This window comes from Haliotis cracherodii, unplaced genomic scaffold, assembly GCF_022045235.1.
Source record: "Haliotis cracherodii isolate W230 unplaced genomic scaffold, xgHalCrac1.p SCAF_16, whole genome shotgun sequence".
NCBI classification, from domain to species: domain Eukaryota; kingdom Metazoa; phylum Mollusca; class Gastropoda; order Lepetellida; family Haliotidae; genus Haliotis; species Haliotis cracherodii.
In genome coordinates, this window is record NW_027266271.1 from 8,698,420 (window position 1) to 8,719,289 (window position 20,870).

A 20,870-nucleotide genomic window follows, 5' to 3' on the forward strand; every position below is an offset into this window, starting at 1 on the left:
CAAACAAACAAAAACATACGGGGAAATAATAACAGATGTTTAATTCTTATGGTGCGCCCCTCAGCAACTCTGCACAATCAAAAAACCAGAGACACATAAAATATTTTTTTTCTTTTTGTGATTAATGAACGCGTAATGAAGTGTATGCCAATAAGCAACAGCCTTGGGTGGTGTTATTTTGTGGTATCTTCTGTAGTGACCACAAAGTTTACGTCTTGCCGATTGTGATTTCATCGTATTGGATCCATCATTTATTAACGTGTGGGCGATTTTCTGGAGAAGATATAGAACGCGACGCTATCGACACAACGCTGGTATCACGGGGGAAGCCTTGAATGATATTTACACGCGAAAGTGTTCGTCCCTTCGGAATTGCTGGCTCTTATCTTTTTTATGCCTCCAGTGAAAGCGCCTAAATTCTTACAGTACCGCATTTGTTTGAACAAAGCTATTGTAAGTCATTTTAAAGTCGGGATTATGCTCACGAGAACTGACAGTTCTTGTAATGTTTGAATCGGGTTAAACAACCACTATATTCGGCAAATTACTTTTATGGACACAACATCAATGATCTGCATCGCTTTGGGCTCTCCTCCTACGTTAAGCTGCCGCACCGTGGTATTATTGAACATCCAAGTCATTCAACCACTCACATAGAGACGATGTCTCACATTCCTGCATGCGTCATGTCATAGCATGGACGTAACAATCACAATTGAGTGCTCTCTCTCTCTCTGTTCATATGCAAAGTTTGTAATAATAGCCTTATTTCTGTTTATACACAAGTCCGCCTCCGTTGTCTAATGGATGGAGTGTCTGCCCGGAGAGCGGAAAGTCGATGGTTTGATCTCCGAGGCGTCATACCCAAAAACATTAAGAAATGGTACTTGTTGATACCCCGCCTCATGTTCTGCATTACGAGGAGAAACAAGGAATGGTTGGCTCGGAGTCTGAGTTTCAGTTGGGTATTCATGTTAAACTGCGGAAGGGTATCTCAGTGGCCAGCACTATAAAACCAGCACACACACACACACACACACACACACACACACACACACACACACACACACACACACACACACACACACACACACACACACACACACACACACACACACACACACATACACGTCCATGCATATGTTTATCAACGTATCCATACAAGCGTAAGCTTTATATCGTCTAAAACTTTGTTGTATGATCAAATTTCCTTTTTGGCATCAATATGTCCAGTGACAGACAATGGTCAGCATGAGACTTCGCAACAGTAACACAAGACCAACACATGTACCATATATATATTTTTTCAATCCATATTTATATGATACCTTTGTGGACCTAAAGTTTACAACGCCCATCTGGCACGCACACACTAACACATCAAAGTGAAGCTGAAGGAATGGTTTCTCACACAACTTTCACAATCGATTTCATTCAATGAACTTATGCTTCGTAGAACACAACTGTCAATATTTTCCAAGGATAATCTTCTAATGGATCAATGAGACTTTCACACAGGAAGTGTGAAGTTTAGAACAGTAGTTCGATTATGCCATCTTCCATCAGTGTAATATGGGAGCAAATGTGACGCTGACCGGAGACATACAATGTTGGTGACAATCCAAGCATTTGGTCGAACCAGGAACAATCGGATCCCGCCAGAAGTTTTCATTAATCCCACTGTAAGTTTTAACACCAAGTTTCAAACCATGTGCTGAGTTAATATATTTTGAACAGTTGCTGGGTGCGTAAAGGCTGTTCTTTGTTTGTTTGTTTTAACGCCAAGCTCAGCAATAATTCAAGCTACGGACAGCCGTCTGTAAATAATCAAGTCTGGACCAGGCAATCCAGTGATCGAAATGATGTGCTTCGATCTACGCATTTGGGTTAAGATGACATGCATCAATCATGTCAGCGAGCCTTACTACCCGATCCCGTTAGTCGCCTCTTACGACAAGAATAGTCGCTATTTCGGGCAAGCGTGGGTTGCTGAAGACCTTTTCTAACCCAGATCGTCACAGGTGAAGTAGTGAAGTAACAACATGATAATAAGAGAACCACGAGAAATACTACTGTTTTAATCCTTTCCTAAAAACCCTCATCAAAATATTTTGTTAAATATCAAATTCAAAGTTTAAGCAATAGGATATCTATTTCAACTTCCCGTCACCAGGTGTTCTGATCCATCCAGTACAACCTAACACATGTGATACGAGCGGTACATGTAACTCTGACACTTAGACGGCTAACCAGTCCAACCTTCACCTTTAACGGTAACGTTAACGCTGGTGTATGGTCAGTATATTCTCTAAAACAATTTATCTATTGTCATGTCCTGCAATATATATCGCGTGATTCAGTGATACATCAGGGATGACCACGACTGCATTAAACCACCAATGTCCGAAGCGAGACGGCCGTATCAACTGATCGTTCATTCAAGGTTGTCTTGTCCACGTTTTGCGATCGGTACATCAAGTGTTGACGTTTCTTGATATTTGAATTCCACATATTTAATGATAGTTCTGTATCCATATGCATGTCGTATTATCGCTGATCAGACCATATGCATGCAGTTCAGTATAACGCTGTAGGTGATGGAACGGGAAAGGTGAAGGTCTCTTGATGCATGTAAAGTTGGTCAGAAAATTGTGAATATTGACAGCAATATGTAAGTATTTCGTGGGTATTGTGGGATAGGTGCTAAAAAGTATGGTCAAGAACGTTTACTGACCATGTAACGACAAATCATTATAATTATAATGTTCAACCTTAAAGAGATGAAAATCACAGTGACTGAAAGCCATTTTGGTATTTGTAACATAGTTTGTGCATGGTGTATAAAACGATTGTGTGAATGGTTTATGGCTGCCTGTTGCCTGTTATCATGATTATATCTCAGGTATGATAAGTAAAAGGTAGATATTACTGTGGCAAAGATGTATTTTGAATATTTGAATCATATTTGCCAAGGCACAGAAGTGCCTTGATATAGTTAGATACAAATTCAAGGGTACTTACCACCTGAACGTTTTCATCTTATAAATTAAAGACAAATTATACTTAATTTCAATCACCATCATGATGATGATGGTATTAAAAGATTTACATTGAACTGACTGACAGTGTTTACATCCAGTCTGCTTTGACAATGCATATATGAGAAAGAGAATTTGTGGCTATCAACTATTATGAGGAACACAACGTTTCGGAGTATATACTTACTCCTTCATTAAGTGAAAGTATATACTCCGAAACGTTGTGTTCCTCATAATAGTTGACATTAATAAATTCTCTTCCTTATGTGCATCACTTCTAAATGTCATTCAAAGACTTAATGTTGAGTTGATTACGATGGAAAAACCTCCTTTTGAAATTCACAAGACCTTAGCCTTTATTTTTTCCTTATTCTAAAATGATGGTTTTAGGAATTCCCACAAAAACAAATCAATAATGTAATTGTTTATTCTCTGTACTTCAACATATATTTGCATAGCATAAAGTCATAAATAAAATAATTATAAAGTATAATTGTGCATATTGCATTACACATGCATGGTCTTTCAGGAGTATAACGTATTCTATTAAACATAATAACATATAAATAGATACAGCATTTATAAATATCCACAAGAAATTCTTTTGGGGTTGCATTTGCATTAATGTTCAAAAATATTTGATTAAAATCTTGAAATCTGGGTACAACTCGATATATTGTTTTGTACCCAGCGTACATGTTGATGGTTAACTGATCGAAAGTGATCCGCTCAGCCTCACGAAGCATCATGCGTCACCAAAACCAGACGAAGCTACGCATACACATGTCTTTGCATATATTTAGGTACATACACACCTTCTAGAGAAGTAATTATCATTCCTATTACGTTGGGACAAATTCCGTGATTTAGTGCCATTTTAAGAGCACGAGTATCAGCATTTTGTTAAATAACTAACACCTGTGATGATGCATGTCACTAAATTTAATGATGGACACATTTTATAAGGGACAGAGTAATGAGGTAGATCTTATATTTCTTAAACTACGATGATTGGTATGTATATTGCAACTGAGCAACTGATTGGGTGATAGATGCATAGGAGATTTGCATTTCTAACTATGGTCAGAATTGTTCTTATGAATCAGAATAAAGAGGTAATGTTGATACAAACGAAAGTTAGTTACTTTATGCTGCACGTTATATCGTCTTAAATTATTAGTAAAGGCATGGAGGTCTAATAATAACTATAGATCCGTGGAGAAGCCTGTCAAGGGATGTTCGTATGGGTGTAGGACTATCTTCGACTTAATACATTGAAGCCCACGATAGAATGAAAACTATTAGTTAGGTTTGAATGCTGCAATGATTAAAGATTGATAAATGAAGTGAGTTTGCATTAATTCGATGTTAACCCAGTTGTTTTCTGGGGTAGAATTTTTTTTATGGGTTTTTCATGTTCTTGTTGCAGACCTAACATATGTTGCTATTCTGAACTATCAATTACTACGAAACATGTGCTCGTTCAGGATATTCGATACTAAACAACTGTTTTAGTAGTGTCTCAACATGTCACAAGCTGTGGCCGCGCAAATATAACAGAGAACCAAATTGGGCTGGCGAAGGAGAGGTCCCTTGTCCCTTGGGACAAATAGATCGGCCATAAATGGACATATATTCAAAGATTCATCATCAGAACAAAATTCGACCAAAACCAATGTGCACAAAATCCTTGATGTGAGGAAGGTAAAGTGTTGTAAAATATCCACTTTCAGTTACATGAATCGTGAAACGATTATTATCTTCAAGCACACACATTGGAAACGTGACAGCATATTAACCGAGGTCAGGCGTTTGTGAGCCCTTGTGGGGAAGGTGTCACATTGTTATTTCTGTACTATCGTAAACGATTCCTATATGCACATCAAAGGACTATAATCAAAAGGACAGAAGATGGAAAAACATTTTGTCCTAGAATGGCTAGTGTTATTGGTGCGATAAATAAATCCGATAAACTTGGTATCACCATCCGGTGAGGTCGCCAAGCAAGAACTAATTTCAAAACACATTCATCGATGCTTTCTTTCTCAATAAACTGTTGACTTACAATATCAATATGCTTAGATGGAGGTTTTCTAACGTGTCACCCTGTTCCTGTAGACAAAAATAGCTGCAAGTCATTCGACACTACATGATAAATTGGGCAATTAACTCAAACCAAGTATTTGTAAACTGCTAGATTAGGTGATATTATGTATTAATTTAAACATGACAGTATAAGGTAATGACACTATTACTCGAATCCGAATCGTAAATATCATATAATAGGAATATAAAATATGCATTTTGCGCACATAATACAGTCTTATTTCTAATTTCTATTTTTTTACGGCACGGAAACACACTCGGTTAATAATCTATCTATATATTGGTTAGGTATTCAAACTATACGATAGAACCATCAAAGGCCACCCTTCTCTGTGACGTCGTAGGACCTAACTAAACACACAATAACTAAACTAAACTGAATCAAACCATATCATACAGCATATGAGCAATTTAGATGCTTTGTAATCTCGCGTATACATCCTCATCTTCAGACTTCAGATTACACAGTAAGTACGAGTATTATGTTGTGTGCATAAGGTACGGTGGAAGACTGCAGAAAACTGTAGATATTATTAACTGTTACCTGAGACACTGTCATGTGTTCATTCACACAGTAATAGCTATAAAAGTTAGAATGGCATTTAACATGTGTGTACAATGTTAAATTAGTTACGTGGATTTACTCACAGCTCACCTCAAATCGCATTCCGATTCAAAAATGTATTTCATTTGAATAATATAACTAAACGATTTAGAGAGAGAAAAACAAATATCAGAATCCAGAGAATCAGTGTAATATATTCATCCATCAACAGAAATATTTTCACAAAAATGACTTTTCTAATGATCAAATTAGCAAGGAAGATGTTCTATATCTAGCTTTCATCTCACACTTTGCGCTTGAGAAGCCGTGAGTAAATGTCTGTTATGCCGATTCACGCAAACCTCATTTCGTCTTCATAAGAACATTATTTGATCTGGGGTTTACAGCAACCAACGTAAGATAAAGTGACGCAGACCATTAGGGATACCGGGTTAGAATTATAGGCCCCAGGAACCCATGCTTGTCGTAATGGGCAACTATATGGATCTGGTGATCCTGCTTGGTGGCTTCGATGATTGCATGGCATCGTTCCAATTGCTTTGGATCGATGTTCATGATGTCGATCACTGGATTGGGTTAAAATGGTTTTCATCTTTTATAAAGTTACTGGCAACAATTGCAAAAATGTTTGAATACAAATATTTTACAATATAATAGGTTCGATACATACCTTGTAAAAGTAAAAAACGTCAGTTGGCGTAGCGTTCGTTGATGTTGGAACGTTACTGTGGTTGACGCCGGTGTCATACACCATCGTTGCTGATAATGGTGTCGTCATTTTAGCAGGATAATTCCGCTCAGAAATCACAAATAATTCCAAAATGTCTTCGTTTGCGACGTCCTACAGTAAATCTCAGCTCAACAGCAAAGGATTGACGTAACACGGGCGAATCGATGGTCACTTGAAGGTCCTTTGATCCTTGGACAGTTCGGGAGAAATGTTATTGTTTGGAATTTGTTACTGTTTTTATTGTCAATAATTCGATGAAAGCGGCAAACCCAAAAGACCCTTTGAATTCAGAGAAGCAACTGGATTGTTGGCATCGAGTCTATAGAAACACTGGCACAATATTTTTTCACAGTAAAAATCCTCCAATTTGAAGTCTCTAATCCATCACCATTTCACACCACTCACTGTTGTACTGCTGGCGCCCTAAATGCAAGAAGAAATACGTTTAGCATCTTAATAAAATCCCGAGTATATTAGCAAAGGCTGGAGAAGTCTCATCCGCAGTGCAATAAACAGAGGGGCGTGTGATGAAAGTAATGAATGAGACCATATTACACTTCAGAGGCCGAGGCATGGAGAAGCCTGGTTCCTGACACTTCGCTAAATTGGGCATACATTCAGAGGTTTAACAGCTGGTAATTGTTCTCCGGCACGCCAAGGAAATCTCTGTAAAATATGACCAGGAGTGACAAAAGACAACGATATTGTGATATTCTTGGTTGTGAAAAGTCCGTGAAAAATAATCAGTTTTCGGGAGGCTTTTATAAGATTGAAAGATGCTCGGTGGATGCAACTGCTTCTATAGACACGAGCGGATATCCTTTTCTAGCCGCTCCACAACTGTAATACCTTGTGCTGCTGTGAGGTGAAGAGACGCAACATACGAGTCTGCTGTGCGGGGGACTCCTGACAGGTCCCTGAAAAATAGATGAAATATATATGACTTTAATGTGAAACGTGATCCCAACTGTGACATCAGACAGGACAAGACAGGATGTATGTGTCTCATAATGAAAATCTCGTCTTGGCGGACAAGGGATATTAGTTAATAAAATAATAGATTTCATAGAAGAGGTGTAATACATATTTTACTTTGACCCGGTAATATTCTGGTATATTCAATTACAGAAAGTGATATTCTTAAATTATTATTATCACGTCATCAGCATCATCAGCATCATCAGAATCATTATCATCATCAGCAGCAGCAGCATCGCCATTAGTAGTAGTCGTAGTAGTAGTAGTAGTAGTAGTAGTAGTAGTAGTAGTAGTAGTAGTAGTAGTAGATTAAAATAACAAATGCAGCAAAGAGGGTTTGGGTGATCCTGACACAAGTCAGGCTGGTTTGGCTCGTCATCAGCTCAGGGCCATTGCCCCCACACGCCGCCCAGACAGTGAATGGGACTTTTACCAGGAAACTCTGCCTCGTCAAACCCACCCAGAACTTTTTGGTGTATGTGAAGACTCCCCAACAGTGCAGCCTTCTGCATTACCTAGATTGGCAGAAGGGCTGTATTCCTGGTAGAAAACCCGGGTACTCTCCCAATGTCAGTCAACAGATTGGGAGGTATCAAACCTAAGGCACCGAGAACAATGGGGAGTCGGACAACTTGGTACTTGGGATGCAAGCGTGACATTTCTAAAGCGAGCTGTGCATATTTGCCACGTTCCTGTCAACAACATTAGTGTCAAAAGGGACAGAAAATTCAATAATATAAATGATTTTTTTGGATTTGTCAAAATAAACAAGGTTTGTTGGCCTGGATAGGGAAGAGGCTGTATACGGGCCTATTCCAAAGACTTTTGTATTTATCAATTTCAATGATGACCGTCTTGGTCGTACCATGAATGGACCTCTGTGTCAAAACCACAAGCATGGGGAAGACGGTAATAAAATGATCAAGTCACTCCGTCATGTCGCTTAAGATACTGTGTTTGTGCTAAAGCTGGGCATCTACTGATAATGTGTTGGACAGTCTCATTACATTCATTACATAATCTACATTTCATATTTACAGTTTGATGCAAAATCACACATTGACGATTTCGAGTGGGAAGTGACTGGTCCTGAGCAGCAAACAGAAAGCCTTCTATTTCACTTTTCATGTCAGCCGACTTCATCCAAGCGGAGGACTTTGCAGGGTTGCTGATCTTCTCAACACACTGCACATAAACTCGATGCAGTGGTCGTTCAGATACTCTCCGTGAGTCTGTGCCGATTTGATATGGCAGTTCGCTTGGTTGATATTATTGTTATTGTTATTAACATTTTTACTAAATGTATCTATTTCATTAGTGTAGTTAACTGTATAAAAACTGATAAGGCAATGTTTCTGAAGGTATGAACAGGTTTTGTGTATCGCATCCTGGGCGAGTATATAATTATCCTGGAATTAGGAACCAACAATGTCTGTACTTTGCAAACTGCAACGTATATAAAGGGTTCACGTTTTTGTGATTAAAGTGGGTACGGCAGCGCATTTCGCTGTGTTGCACTCCTTGGGCTTACTGAGATACTACAACGGTGGGTTCGAATCCCAGGGTCGCTCTGGTTATTATTTCAACATGAGTTTCTTCTTATAAGGGGAAACTGAATCTTGCCAAAATAATGAAAGAGTCTTGAACTATCAGTATTGCCTATGTATAGAAATCCATCACAAACAAATTATTCCTCCTTATTGTTCAACTATTGATCACAACATGAACTCTGAATCACTTTTCTTGAACTGTTTAACCTCACATTATACCTAATCCTGACAATAAGTGCAATGACGTTATACCAACGAGTTATCGTGAGTGAGTGAGTGAGTAAGTTCAGTGCAACGCGGCTTTGAAGAATATTTCAGTTGTATCAAACCTGTCATGCAAGTCTTAGATGTTACCACTTCGGTGAAACCCACGAACATGATCCTCGAGCAGACACGACCTAGAAATAATAAGGGCCAAAAAATATTGAAAAAACATTTTCATGATTTCTGGGCAAAGAAAACTGGAGGAATCACCACCGAATATACGAAAACACCACTTGACCACGCATGGACCAGCCTCCAACGACCGTCTTAACATGAACTATAGATACACGTATGCAACTCTATTCAACATTGATCTGGAGGGAATGAATGGGAATGACTGAAATATCATTACAGAATGTAGAAGCGGTCAAGAGAGTGACGGCTGCTATTGACCTCAGTGTGAAGTGATTTAATCAGCTGATAATCAAGTGTTCAGATAATGGTGAAGATTTAGTTCGTTACCATTTGCACTCATATGAACTTAGTATTTTCGAATAATTTTGTCATACATTTTTAGGTATTTGGAGTTATATGAGCGGTCCATCAAGCACACATTGCAGAAGCACAATAATGAGATTATCTCTTGTATAATGTTACGGTTAGAATATAGACATACATTCAAGTACTTCGTCGTGTAATTATAGCCAAATACCTTCCACCTATTCACGTACCGGAACTAGAAATAAAAGAGGCCAATGAAAGCGCCTCATCTGTTATTAGTGAGTGAGTGAGTTGGGTTTAACGCCGCTTTTAACATTATTCCAGTTATATCACGGCATGTCAGCTTAATGTGGGAGGAAAGCGCGAAGTGATACAAGTCTCAAACGTTTACCACTTCGGTTAAACCCACGAGCACGGGTATGGTGCTGACAAACCTTGAAACATAATCGGGGCGAACCGGGATTCGAACCCACAATCATAGGTTTCTGGCGTGCCCAAGGGACGCAACTCTGCACAGCGAATCGCGGTGCCTTAGTCGACTGGGCCACCCGTGACCCATCATCAGTTATTAGAGCTGTACATAAAAAAAAAATAGGGAAACGTAAAACTATCCACAAGACTGTATGACAAGAGGGGTGACTTTGACAAAAGGGATAACTTTCCAAAAGTCAACTTCCTTTTATGTCGAGCATTATTCCAGCAGGTCCGGCCTTTGGTGTCCATATATCATAACTAGTCGAGCAGTTCTTATAAGAATTAAAAGTGCATCTCTTGCTAAAAATTGTTTGATCGGGCTCTCAACATGCATGTCCTCAGATAAGCTTTCAAAACAATTTATTGTAGACTAGACATGTGGAGGGTATTTCCAAAGTTCATACATCAGTGTCAAAACTTATGTCTGATGTAATTCCCTATTTTGACAATTGACTTGCCTTGCCGTGTGTTTAGGATGGGTGCCACGGGTGGGGCAGGATACACGAACACCTGGTATCATCACTATGTGATAGTGATTCATGAACACATGCTTAAGATATAGTAAAGCGATTTCATACGATTGTGTTATATGTTTATATGGTAGGGGTGCATTAAAATACCAGCATGTGTGTACATCTAAAAACCTATGGGTTAACTTTGAACGTTTTGGTCAACAGAGTTTAACCGAGATAATGCCTTTTTTTCCTGCTATAGCTTTCATAGAACCGGGTTTTTGCACTTACGTGAAGACCCCGCGAACCCATATTGTCAATATATTGAGTAATGTTGGCTTTGCATGTGAAAGACTGTTGTCAATGAAACAATACCTAAAACGCGTAACATTTTTTGTACATTTCTGAAAGTTTTCAATACATATGCGTGCTTGGTAGAGCACAAGACTACTAAATAAACGCCTCTAAGAATAACACTACGTTCGTTCCAACTGTACCAGTAAATGTCAATATATGTACATCACGTTACGTTGTATAGGGTTGTGTTACATTTCTAAAAGAAAACTCCTTTCATCATACCTTGTGCACATGATATTAACTGTTATGTTGCTATCGACATCTCTAATGGGACCGTGTCCTCAACCTTTGACTACAATGTAGAATTGTAAGGTCAATCGATTTTATGAGGATTTTGTGAAACGTACAAAAACAATGTATCACAAATTTATACTTGATAAACACCCATTATGTTTTACCAATGTAGCTGTGTAAAGGTCTGTATGTTTATCACTCGGGCAACTACTAAGCGTCTTTTAATGATTTTAACATTACAATGAACTACCGTGCAAATCAATTTAAACACATGGATCTGTTTTTGTATGCTACACAAGAATGAACTGTACCGCTTTAAAACATGGTTACATTGTTGTACTTTTTGTAACTGAAGTCAAATTCCACAAATCCTGTGCTTTAAAATAGACCCAGCATTGAATTGTAGTAGCTATGGCGAAGATGTTTACTTGTACATGACAAAAACTTGATAATCTTGCACAATGGTTGAAATACGACAATACGGTTGAGCCAATTACATGTATCTAAATACATTGATAATGCATGTAGTTATTATTGCTATTCTCCAGAATTTAGGAGAGGATTTAATCAGGTTGTTAATGAGGCATATAAAACGATCATTATTGACATTGCGCTCCAAGGGTCATGGTCCCTGCATGGGTGGTCAAGACCCGATAACAACTATAATTCTGCCGCATTTAAACCGAAAATGAATTTGAGTTTTCAATTATCGTACTTAGAATACGTCTTTTGAATGCCACTAAAAAGGGAAGTTTTATGTATTAAGATGCGTCCTTTAGAGGTGGATGCGAATATGGATATAGGTGTTGATTTGTATGCGGATGTGGATGTAAATTGGTATGTGGATGTGGCTTGGAATGTGGATGTGGGTGCTAATTTGGATGTGGATATGGGTAAGGATGTGAATTCAGATTGTTTCGGATTATTGACGACAATATCAAAGATTACTTTGGAATTGGTTTAGTATGAATCGGCTTTGGACAGGAACAGTTATTGGTTTGCCAGTCTATGGTCAATCAAGAGATGCAATCATGGTCGATTCGAGTTTGATAGTCGCATGGCTGGGTATCGCGTCTTACAATCAACTGGTGATATAGAACTTTAAGCTAAACTCTAAAACCTGAAGGCGTGTCCATTCCCCTTTTGTACTGTATTCCAAAGATCCATAAATATCCCCCAAAAGAGATATACATGTTGCTGGGTCCAGCAAATGTACCACCAAATCCCCATCGCAAAGATTTACCATAATCATTCGTACAACGAAGCAAAGAAGAGGTTTCGTTATAGCCACAGAACGTATTTGAGACAAGTAGAATTAATACCATGTGGATTGTCAAAAGCTCAAGAGGATTTGCTTGGATTGTTGCAATCTCAGGACAGAACCAAGTTCAATTATGTCAAACCATTTGATATTTGTTCACCACTATCCCACATTATACACTGAAGGAAAAGCTTCATTCATTAACCCATGGGGTATTTGTCACTGTACGTGGTGACCATAGACACAGTTACATATATTTCTTCAAAAGTTCAGGACAATTTGTCAAAACATGAAAGTAAATGTCATTATAAGTTTACTAAGAAACAAAATAAAAATTACATGAAGTGCTGGGTTTCTTCAAAGATAACACCAATGTGAAACTTGGGGATATGCCTTTAAGTCAGAACGAAGGCATCTTCATGGGCATTATTTGTGCTCCCCGTCTTGCTGATCTGGGGTTATGTATGCAATGAATCGGAATATCTGCTCGGATTGACAAAATCAAAACAAGGGGATTTGGCCAAGAAGTTTAACTAAAGCTTCAGGGATAACGCTGTGGGAAACTGACATTGACATGATGTCCCCAAGGTCAACTGCAAGAGACTACAGACGTCGGCCACTCAGCGAGGCGCCGCTCACGACCAAGAGGACGTGTACATTGTACCGTATGTGACCGAGGCTCGGCTCTGTGTGTCCCCATGTGGAGTCGTATTTTTGTATCTCCCCAACGGCTGTATTCGCTGGTGGCAACTTACACGGTCAACTTAAATAGAGTAAGCTGTGTGTCACAATCACCATAGGGACTGGTAAACGTCAACAACTAATGACAACGAGGACTTAATTAGATTTCCCAGTTTAGATGGATGTGACCACCACGACCAGTCTATTAACCCTATGATGGCAAGTAGAACTTATTCATCATACAGTGCAGGTAATTTAATACGACTGGTAATTTCTTCTTGCTCATCCATGTCGCCATCTCTCTTGGTGTAAATTAAACACATATTCATATTCGAAGACATCGGTTCAGCGTTCATTATACAAATATACTCATTCACTCACGCATACAGTCACTCACTCACTAACTCACCCATACACTCACCCATACACTCACTCACTCACTCACTCACTCACTCACTCACTCACTCACGCTCTCACTCACATAGTAGTTGTTTGTCTATGAATTTCTTTTGGGCAAGTTAAACTAAACAATACAATATATTTACATACACAGTATTTACATTTAAAGATATTTTAGGTAATTTTAGGTGTTTGTATTGTTTGGTTTAACTTGCACAAAAGAAATTCATTTACAATCTACTTCTATGTGAGTGAGTGAGTATTTTTCATTTATATTAGCGTGTTAGCTTGGTGTGGGAGGAAAGCCCGAAGTGATGAAGATTTTACCACTTTGACGAAACGCATGAACACGGGTGTGGCGCTGTCAAACCTAGAATCATAATCAGGACGAATTCAAATATCCACTCCCCGATCATATTTTTCTGGCTCGCTGAAGGGACACAACGTTGGTCAGCGCCTTGGACGATTCGGCCACGCAGACCTCATCCATCTTCTACAGTGAATAGCGAGGAACACGTGAGGCGGTCGTCCCCACGAGGAGCCTGCAGTATGTCGCATTATGCGAACAAGGATAACGCTAACGACTCATTTCGTTCAATACTAAGATCGAGAAAAGTCCCAGATAGGCATATGGTTTGGTTCCTTTGAGAAACATAATATTTTGGTGCAAGTTGACTGTTTTGCTTCTGTTTCATCGCAAACACAGTAATGAAGACACCACAGAACTGAAGTCACTCAAAATATTGATAAAATATTGTTTTAGATCATAAATGGAAGTTGATTGATATTGATTCATAAACAATATTTAAATGAAACACAAATGTAAATGTCATTGCCTTTTTGAAAGATCACGAATTATTAACTCGTCGTAAATGTCTTGTAACCTAATCTCACAATGATAACGTTCTTAATAGCCTCGTGTGTAATCAATATTAATTTAATTGTTCGGGCGAAATACAAAGCCCTGTTTCTGTCCATCAACATCATTTGCAACATCGACGGTAAGATCAAATTATGATTGTTTGAGATGGCTGGAAAGATTTCATCAATTTTAATGGACATTTCAATATGAGATCAAAAAGCGTTTATGTGGTAGTAAATGTATTATCAACATGAGCCAAAATCATCGATGGTTTTGCTTTCAGGATATACCATCATTACATCCTCTCGTATGAGAACCTATATCTTCAGTTAAAAAAAGCCTTACGGCAGGTGTTCATATTAAATTTGTCCCATTCGTTTTCCATTTTATTCATTATACTAAGATAACGGCGGGACTACGATAGTATAGGCTAAAAGCGACAAAATCCTCTCCCAAAACATAGGAAATCTCTGCTAAAAGCAGTGTCCATTGTTCGATTTCGACTATATCATGAGCATTTGTTTATGAATCACTATCAAAAAGAGATGAAACCGGGTGTTCGCAAAAGCTGAGCGTATCCTGCCCACTGGTACCACCCATCACACACACATGCAATTATTCACCTGAAAAAAACCCGGGAAGATGTGGTTCAAGACAAAATAGGAAATTGTATCATCATTTTTGTCACTGAGGACATTTGAAACTGTCCTCCAATTCTTTTCTTTTGATAGACATAGTTCACTGACAAAGTTAGAAATATATAGATGACCGTAATTCTCAGAAATAGAAACTTAAAAGTGATGTTATCTGGTGTCCATTCCTGTTACTGATCACATAATAAAAAACCCGTACACGCCTCTAGCGACCCAAACCCGTACACACCTCCAGCGACCCAAACCCGTACACGCCTCCAGCGACCCAAACCCGTACACACCTCCAGCGACACAAACCCATACACACCTCCAGCGACCCAAACCCGTACACACCTCCAGCGACCCAAACCCGTACACACCTCCAGCGACCCAAACCCGTACATACCTCCAGCGACACAAACCCATACACACCTCCAGCGACCCAAACCCGTACACACCTCCAGCGACCCAAACCCGTACACACCTCCAGCGACACAAACCCATACACACCTCCAGCGATACAAACCCGTACACACCTCCAGCGACACAAACCCATACACACCTCCAGCGACACAAGCCCGTACACACCTCCAGCGATACAAACCCATACACACCTCTAGCGATACAAACCCGTACACACCTCCAGCGACAAAAACCCGTACACACCACCAGCGGCACAAACCCGTACACACCTCCAGCGACACAAACCCATACACACCTCCAGCGACACAAACACATACACACCTTCAGCGATACAAACCCGTACACACCTCCAGCGACACAAACCCGTACACAAGTCCAACGACCCAAACCCGTACACACCACCAGCGACACAAACCCGTACACACCTCCAGCGACACAAACCCGTACACACCTCCAGCGACACAAACCCGTACACAAGTCCAACGACACAAACCCGTACACACCTCCAGCGATACAAACACATACACACCTCCAGCGATACAAACCCGTACACACCTCCAGCGACACAAACACATACACACCTTCAGCGACACAAACACATACACACCTCCAGCGATACAAACCCGTACACACCTCCAGCGACACAAACACATACACACCTCCAGCGACACAAACACATACACACCACCAGCGACACAAACACATACACACCTTCAGCGACACAAACACATACACACCTTCAGCGATACAAACCCGTACACACCACCAGCGACACAAACCCGTACACAAGTCCAAAGACACAAACCCGTACACACCACTAGCGATACAAACTCGTACACACCTCCAGCGACACAAACCCGTACACACCTCCAGCAACAGAAACACATACACACCTCCAGCGACACAAACACATACACACCACCAGCGACACAAACACATACACACCTCCAGCGACACAAACACATACACACCTTCAGCGATACAAACCCGTACACACCACCAGCGACACAAACCCGTACACAAGTCCAAAGACACAAACCCGTACACACCACCAGCGACACAAACCCGTACACAATTCCAAAGACACAAATCCGTACACACCTCTAGCGATACAAACTCGTACACACCTCCAGCGACACAAACCCGTACACACCTCCAGCAACAGAAACCCGTACACACCTCCAGCGACACAAGCCCGTACACACCTCCAGCGACACAAACCCATACACAATAAATATCCAGGCAATAGAAACTTTGATTTGCCAAACAATTACAAACGCTGCCAAACGTTTCCAAACATTACTAGGCTGAAACAGTCGCTGAAACACTGCAAATTTAAGGACCAAAACATGACCACCGTACAACCATTTATTGTTTGTTTTATTTTTACCGCCATCATTAAACATGGGTGTATAGTTTCGTGCGACCGGCAGTTTAGCTTGTATGACATACACATCTCTCCTGTGCCTGAAAATCTTTCATGTATAAGAGATATGGGATTTTATAGCCCTTTTTAGAATTTAGTGTAGCGACAATCACATAAAGTGAAAACCAGAAAACCAGGACGTTACAGTCCCATGTTAGATCGCTCGGTTTAACAAATGTCCTGAATAATGAATAATAGATATGTTGGACTGTGCCCTTATTGATATAGATTTATCTGCAGTTATAGCTCGGTAGGCGTTGTTTCCGTAGTCATGAGGTTCCGGAACAAGGGGGTAAAATGCATCTGTTTCGTTGAAAAAAATATCTGGAACTAAAATATTCCCCAGCTGATGAGTTTACAATGTTTTCGCATAAAAGTGTGCGCCTTTTCGATTGGGGCTTCGACAAAAGGCCGTTTACTTTTGAAATTATACTTAGACCTTATGGTAATCAATATGATATGCTGTATGACAGTCCAAATTCACATATACCAAGTTCATCTGAAGATGGTCTGCGGTGTCTGAACAAGATCGATATCACGCAACCTCTTGCAGCTACAAAATTGCAGGTTTTCACTGGTACAGTTAAGTAATGGTTCAATACCCTACAAATAACTATAATGCGATTCGAATACTTATGATGAGGTAAGTAAACATTTTTGGAACTGGAAATGTCTTTCGTCATCATAATTTAGAGTGAGTGAGTTTTACGCCGCTTTTAGCAATATTCCAGCAATATCACGGCGGAGGACACCAGAAATGGGCTTCACATATTGTACTCATGTCGGGAATCGAACCCAGGTCTTCGGCTTGACGAGCGAGCGCTTTAACCACGAGCGCCCCCTTAATTTAGAAGCAATATGAAGATGTTCATATTCATCACCGGTAGGTCTATACAGTGACGAAACAGTGTGTAAAATGTAAACTGTAAAGAACAGACGGAAGTTGCGTGTGTTATGATATGGGCATAATGATTAAAATTCGAATAAAATAAACCTGGGATTAAGATAATTCACTACCATACTGATTTTGCAAATCCCAAAACTGTAAGGGAAACATATTGAATGCATCAGTGGATATGGTAAGTGGGTACCACTATAGCAAATAAATATTTCAGCAATATCATGGTTCGAGACACCAGAAATGGACAGCACATTGTATTCATGTGGAAATCAAAGTTGGGCATTGTGACGAACGAACGAACGAACGAACGCTTTTTTTCTACTATATAGGTACCCGTGAAAGTCCAGGGTAGAATAAGTCTTCAGCAAAACCCATGCTTGCCGTAAACGGCGACTATGCTTGTTATACGAGGCGACTAACGGGATTGGGTGGTCAGGAAATACGACATGGTTGATGACCGACATGTCATCGGTCACAATTGCGTGGATCGATGGTCATGATATCACTCACTGGATTGTCTGGTCCAGACTCGATTATTTACAGGCCGCCGTCATATAAGCTGGAATATTGCTGAGTTCGGCGTTAAACAACAAACAAACAACTAGTCTAGGTTGTATAGATGTATAGGACTAATACTCACACAAGAAAAGTAACTCTATCGGCCACCCTTCGAACGACCTTCATGGTGACTTGACCCAATACGAATGTCATCGACAATCAGTTCAACAACACAGTTCGAAACCAACCGCAATGGTGATGTATAACGTTTTGGACGTCACAGAACTGGCGTTTTCCTCCGGAAAGAACATTCCAAGGGTATGACTTTTAAAATGACCTTAACCTTTGAGTTAAATTTTAGGTATGTTAAAAACGTTCGCTTCGGCTAAAAACAACCAGAATAACATATCCTTTATATTTCTCAACACTTCGTCATGTTCAAATGTGTTAATGCAGCGGCGGATATTAAAGATATATCAAGCAAAACCTTTAAACAATCCGTCTGTGTGTAACTGCTTCATACTCAGAGAAGAAGGTTACTTTTAAAAAGTATCACTCAAATCGAAACGAAAAAAACCCACAAAATTAAGCGAAGCTGTGTTGCTAATGGAAACGTAATGCAAAGGCGCGGGAAAGTAGCCATGTTCAATCATCCTTTTTTCTCCCCGATCAATAGATAATAAGGTGACATTTTTTTTCAATATCCCTTTCAAAAATATTTGAAACATGAGAAGGAAAGGGGCGTAGAGTACATTGTTCTTATCACAACCGGAACAATACTGAAATATATGAAAATACATCTCTATGTTCATCATCACAAGATGGAGACAATTATACGATTTATGTTTACCTTATACAGAATGAAAATGAAGGAAGGCTTGGTGAGGATTAATATCTTTAAGCCTCACATCTTTCAAATGCATAACAAAGTCATTAACATGGCGTATAGCGCCGTGTGTGTGTGAATGAAAGAGAATGCTGGTTACGATTCTTGTTATACTTTTGTAACGTTCATATTGTGGAGCTAAATTGTACCTATGCCGCTATCAAAATGCCAAACAGTGCAGCGTAAACTATGCTATGAACTTCAGTCTAATATAACCACTCAATAAGACAAATACGCGTAAATCTTCAACACCAGAAATAAGAAAAACAAAGATGCTTACCTTTCAAACAATGAACTCCTTAAAGAAATACGATTTTATCCTCTTTCGTAGACGCTCGTCAACAGCAATTCTGAAAGATGTTGGATTCCTACGATGTTCCCCAAGGAACTTCGCGACGCACTTTGGATATGGGAAAATTATATTTCTAAGGGATGTTTTCAGCTGACCTCCGAAATCCTCACCAATCCATGTAATATTGCACAAGGCTGATCACATGCTATGCAGCTGTTGCTCTGATGCACGAGATCAGGAATCAAGTGTGTCATAGAACAGGACTAATGTTATTTTCACCTGTGATGAAACATTTTCGCACCTTTCATAATACTTGTCATCTCCCTTTCAAGATGTTTCTGAGCAGTTCTAAACAAGGTAGTTTCTCATAGGAGAAGAAAAAAGGTATCGTGACGTGATGTTTAGTCATAGAAAAAAATGGTTCGCTAATATTTTCTCTGCGTGTCGTCCTTTGATGATCAGAGATATTGCCCTCTGGTTCGAGTATTCAAGAGGGAACTCTTTTTTCGTCTTTGATTAGTAAGTTTCCGATCCAAGTGTTTATTTCATTTTTTCCCCCAAAAATGTAAAAAGATCAGTCAGCTGTACATTGTTGACCGCACATACATGCTGAACCGATCAGTAGTCAAAACTATCAGTTGTAATTCAAAATACATCTTGGTCAAAAGATAAAAAGATGATAGTTTGTGGCGTTTCTCGGTCGATCTTGTAAAAGAATGTCTGATCAAAACTCCGTTATGCAAATGATTCCAAACTTTTCAGGAGCATCTTTATAGAATGTCTCCAAACTGTCTGGAACCAGATATGATCAAATCAGACACTACTGAATAAAATTCTTGCATATTTGATACCGTGTCATGACTATTTCCTCAAGAATTAATGTAATCACATTGTTAGTCCAAAAGAAATATCTCCAAAGTTCCACGGGTGAAAACTTCTGACATGTCGCATCTCATGGTGAGATTTCTGATCTGATGCGCGCAACTCGCTTCCTTGATCAAGTATCAACAGGCCATTTTGCCGTGGTCACTTAAGTAGTTCTCGCTGACCATGCCCACATAACAAAGTATCGATCAGTCAGTAATCTCAATCATATCGTGCTCCCTCAACTAGGCCTGTACAAATCACAGCCACCAAGACCACCACCCAGACTACAATGGGATTTCCGACTCAGCAAGGAGGCGTGTTCGATTAGCAGCTCGTGTCAACTGACGACAGGGAGGATGATGACGGGGACTTGAATGATGCAAAGTTTCAATAATTGATCTGCTGCTGTATCACGGCCCTCTGTTATACTACTGAGAAAATATTATCCTACTCTGAAACTTTCGGGCTTGGCACATATAAACTATGAATTACACGAGTAGTACTGTCATTTGATTATTTTCAATAGGCTTTAGTGAGTATAGTTTGACGCCGC

At 39.6% G+C, this 20,870-nt stretch overlaps 1 protein-coding gene across 2 annotated transcripts in view; it reads right to left on the reverse strand.

Moving 5' to 3' along the window:
• Positions 1-20,586, reverse strand: part of LOC139463362 (cardioacceleratory peptide receptor-like) — a 109,049-nt gene extending 88,463 nt beyond the window's left edge. The window contains exons 1-3 of one of the 2 annotated variants that reach the window (XM_071244616.1): positions 19,439-20,586; positions 7,289-7,356; positions 6,380-6,862 (exon numbers count right to left, since the gene is read on the reverse strand). In XM_071244616.1, the coding sequence (XP_071100717.1) occupies positions 6,380-6,487 (108 nt within the window). In that variant the 5' untranslated portion in view covers positions 6,488-6,862; positions 7,289-7,356; positions 19,439-20,586. Of the gene's footprint in view, positions 1-6,379; positions 7,357-19,438 lie in introns of both variants that reach the window. The other variant, XM_071244617.1, reaches the window with a different exon arrangement.
• Positions 20,587-20,870: the final 284 nt, after the last annotated feature.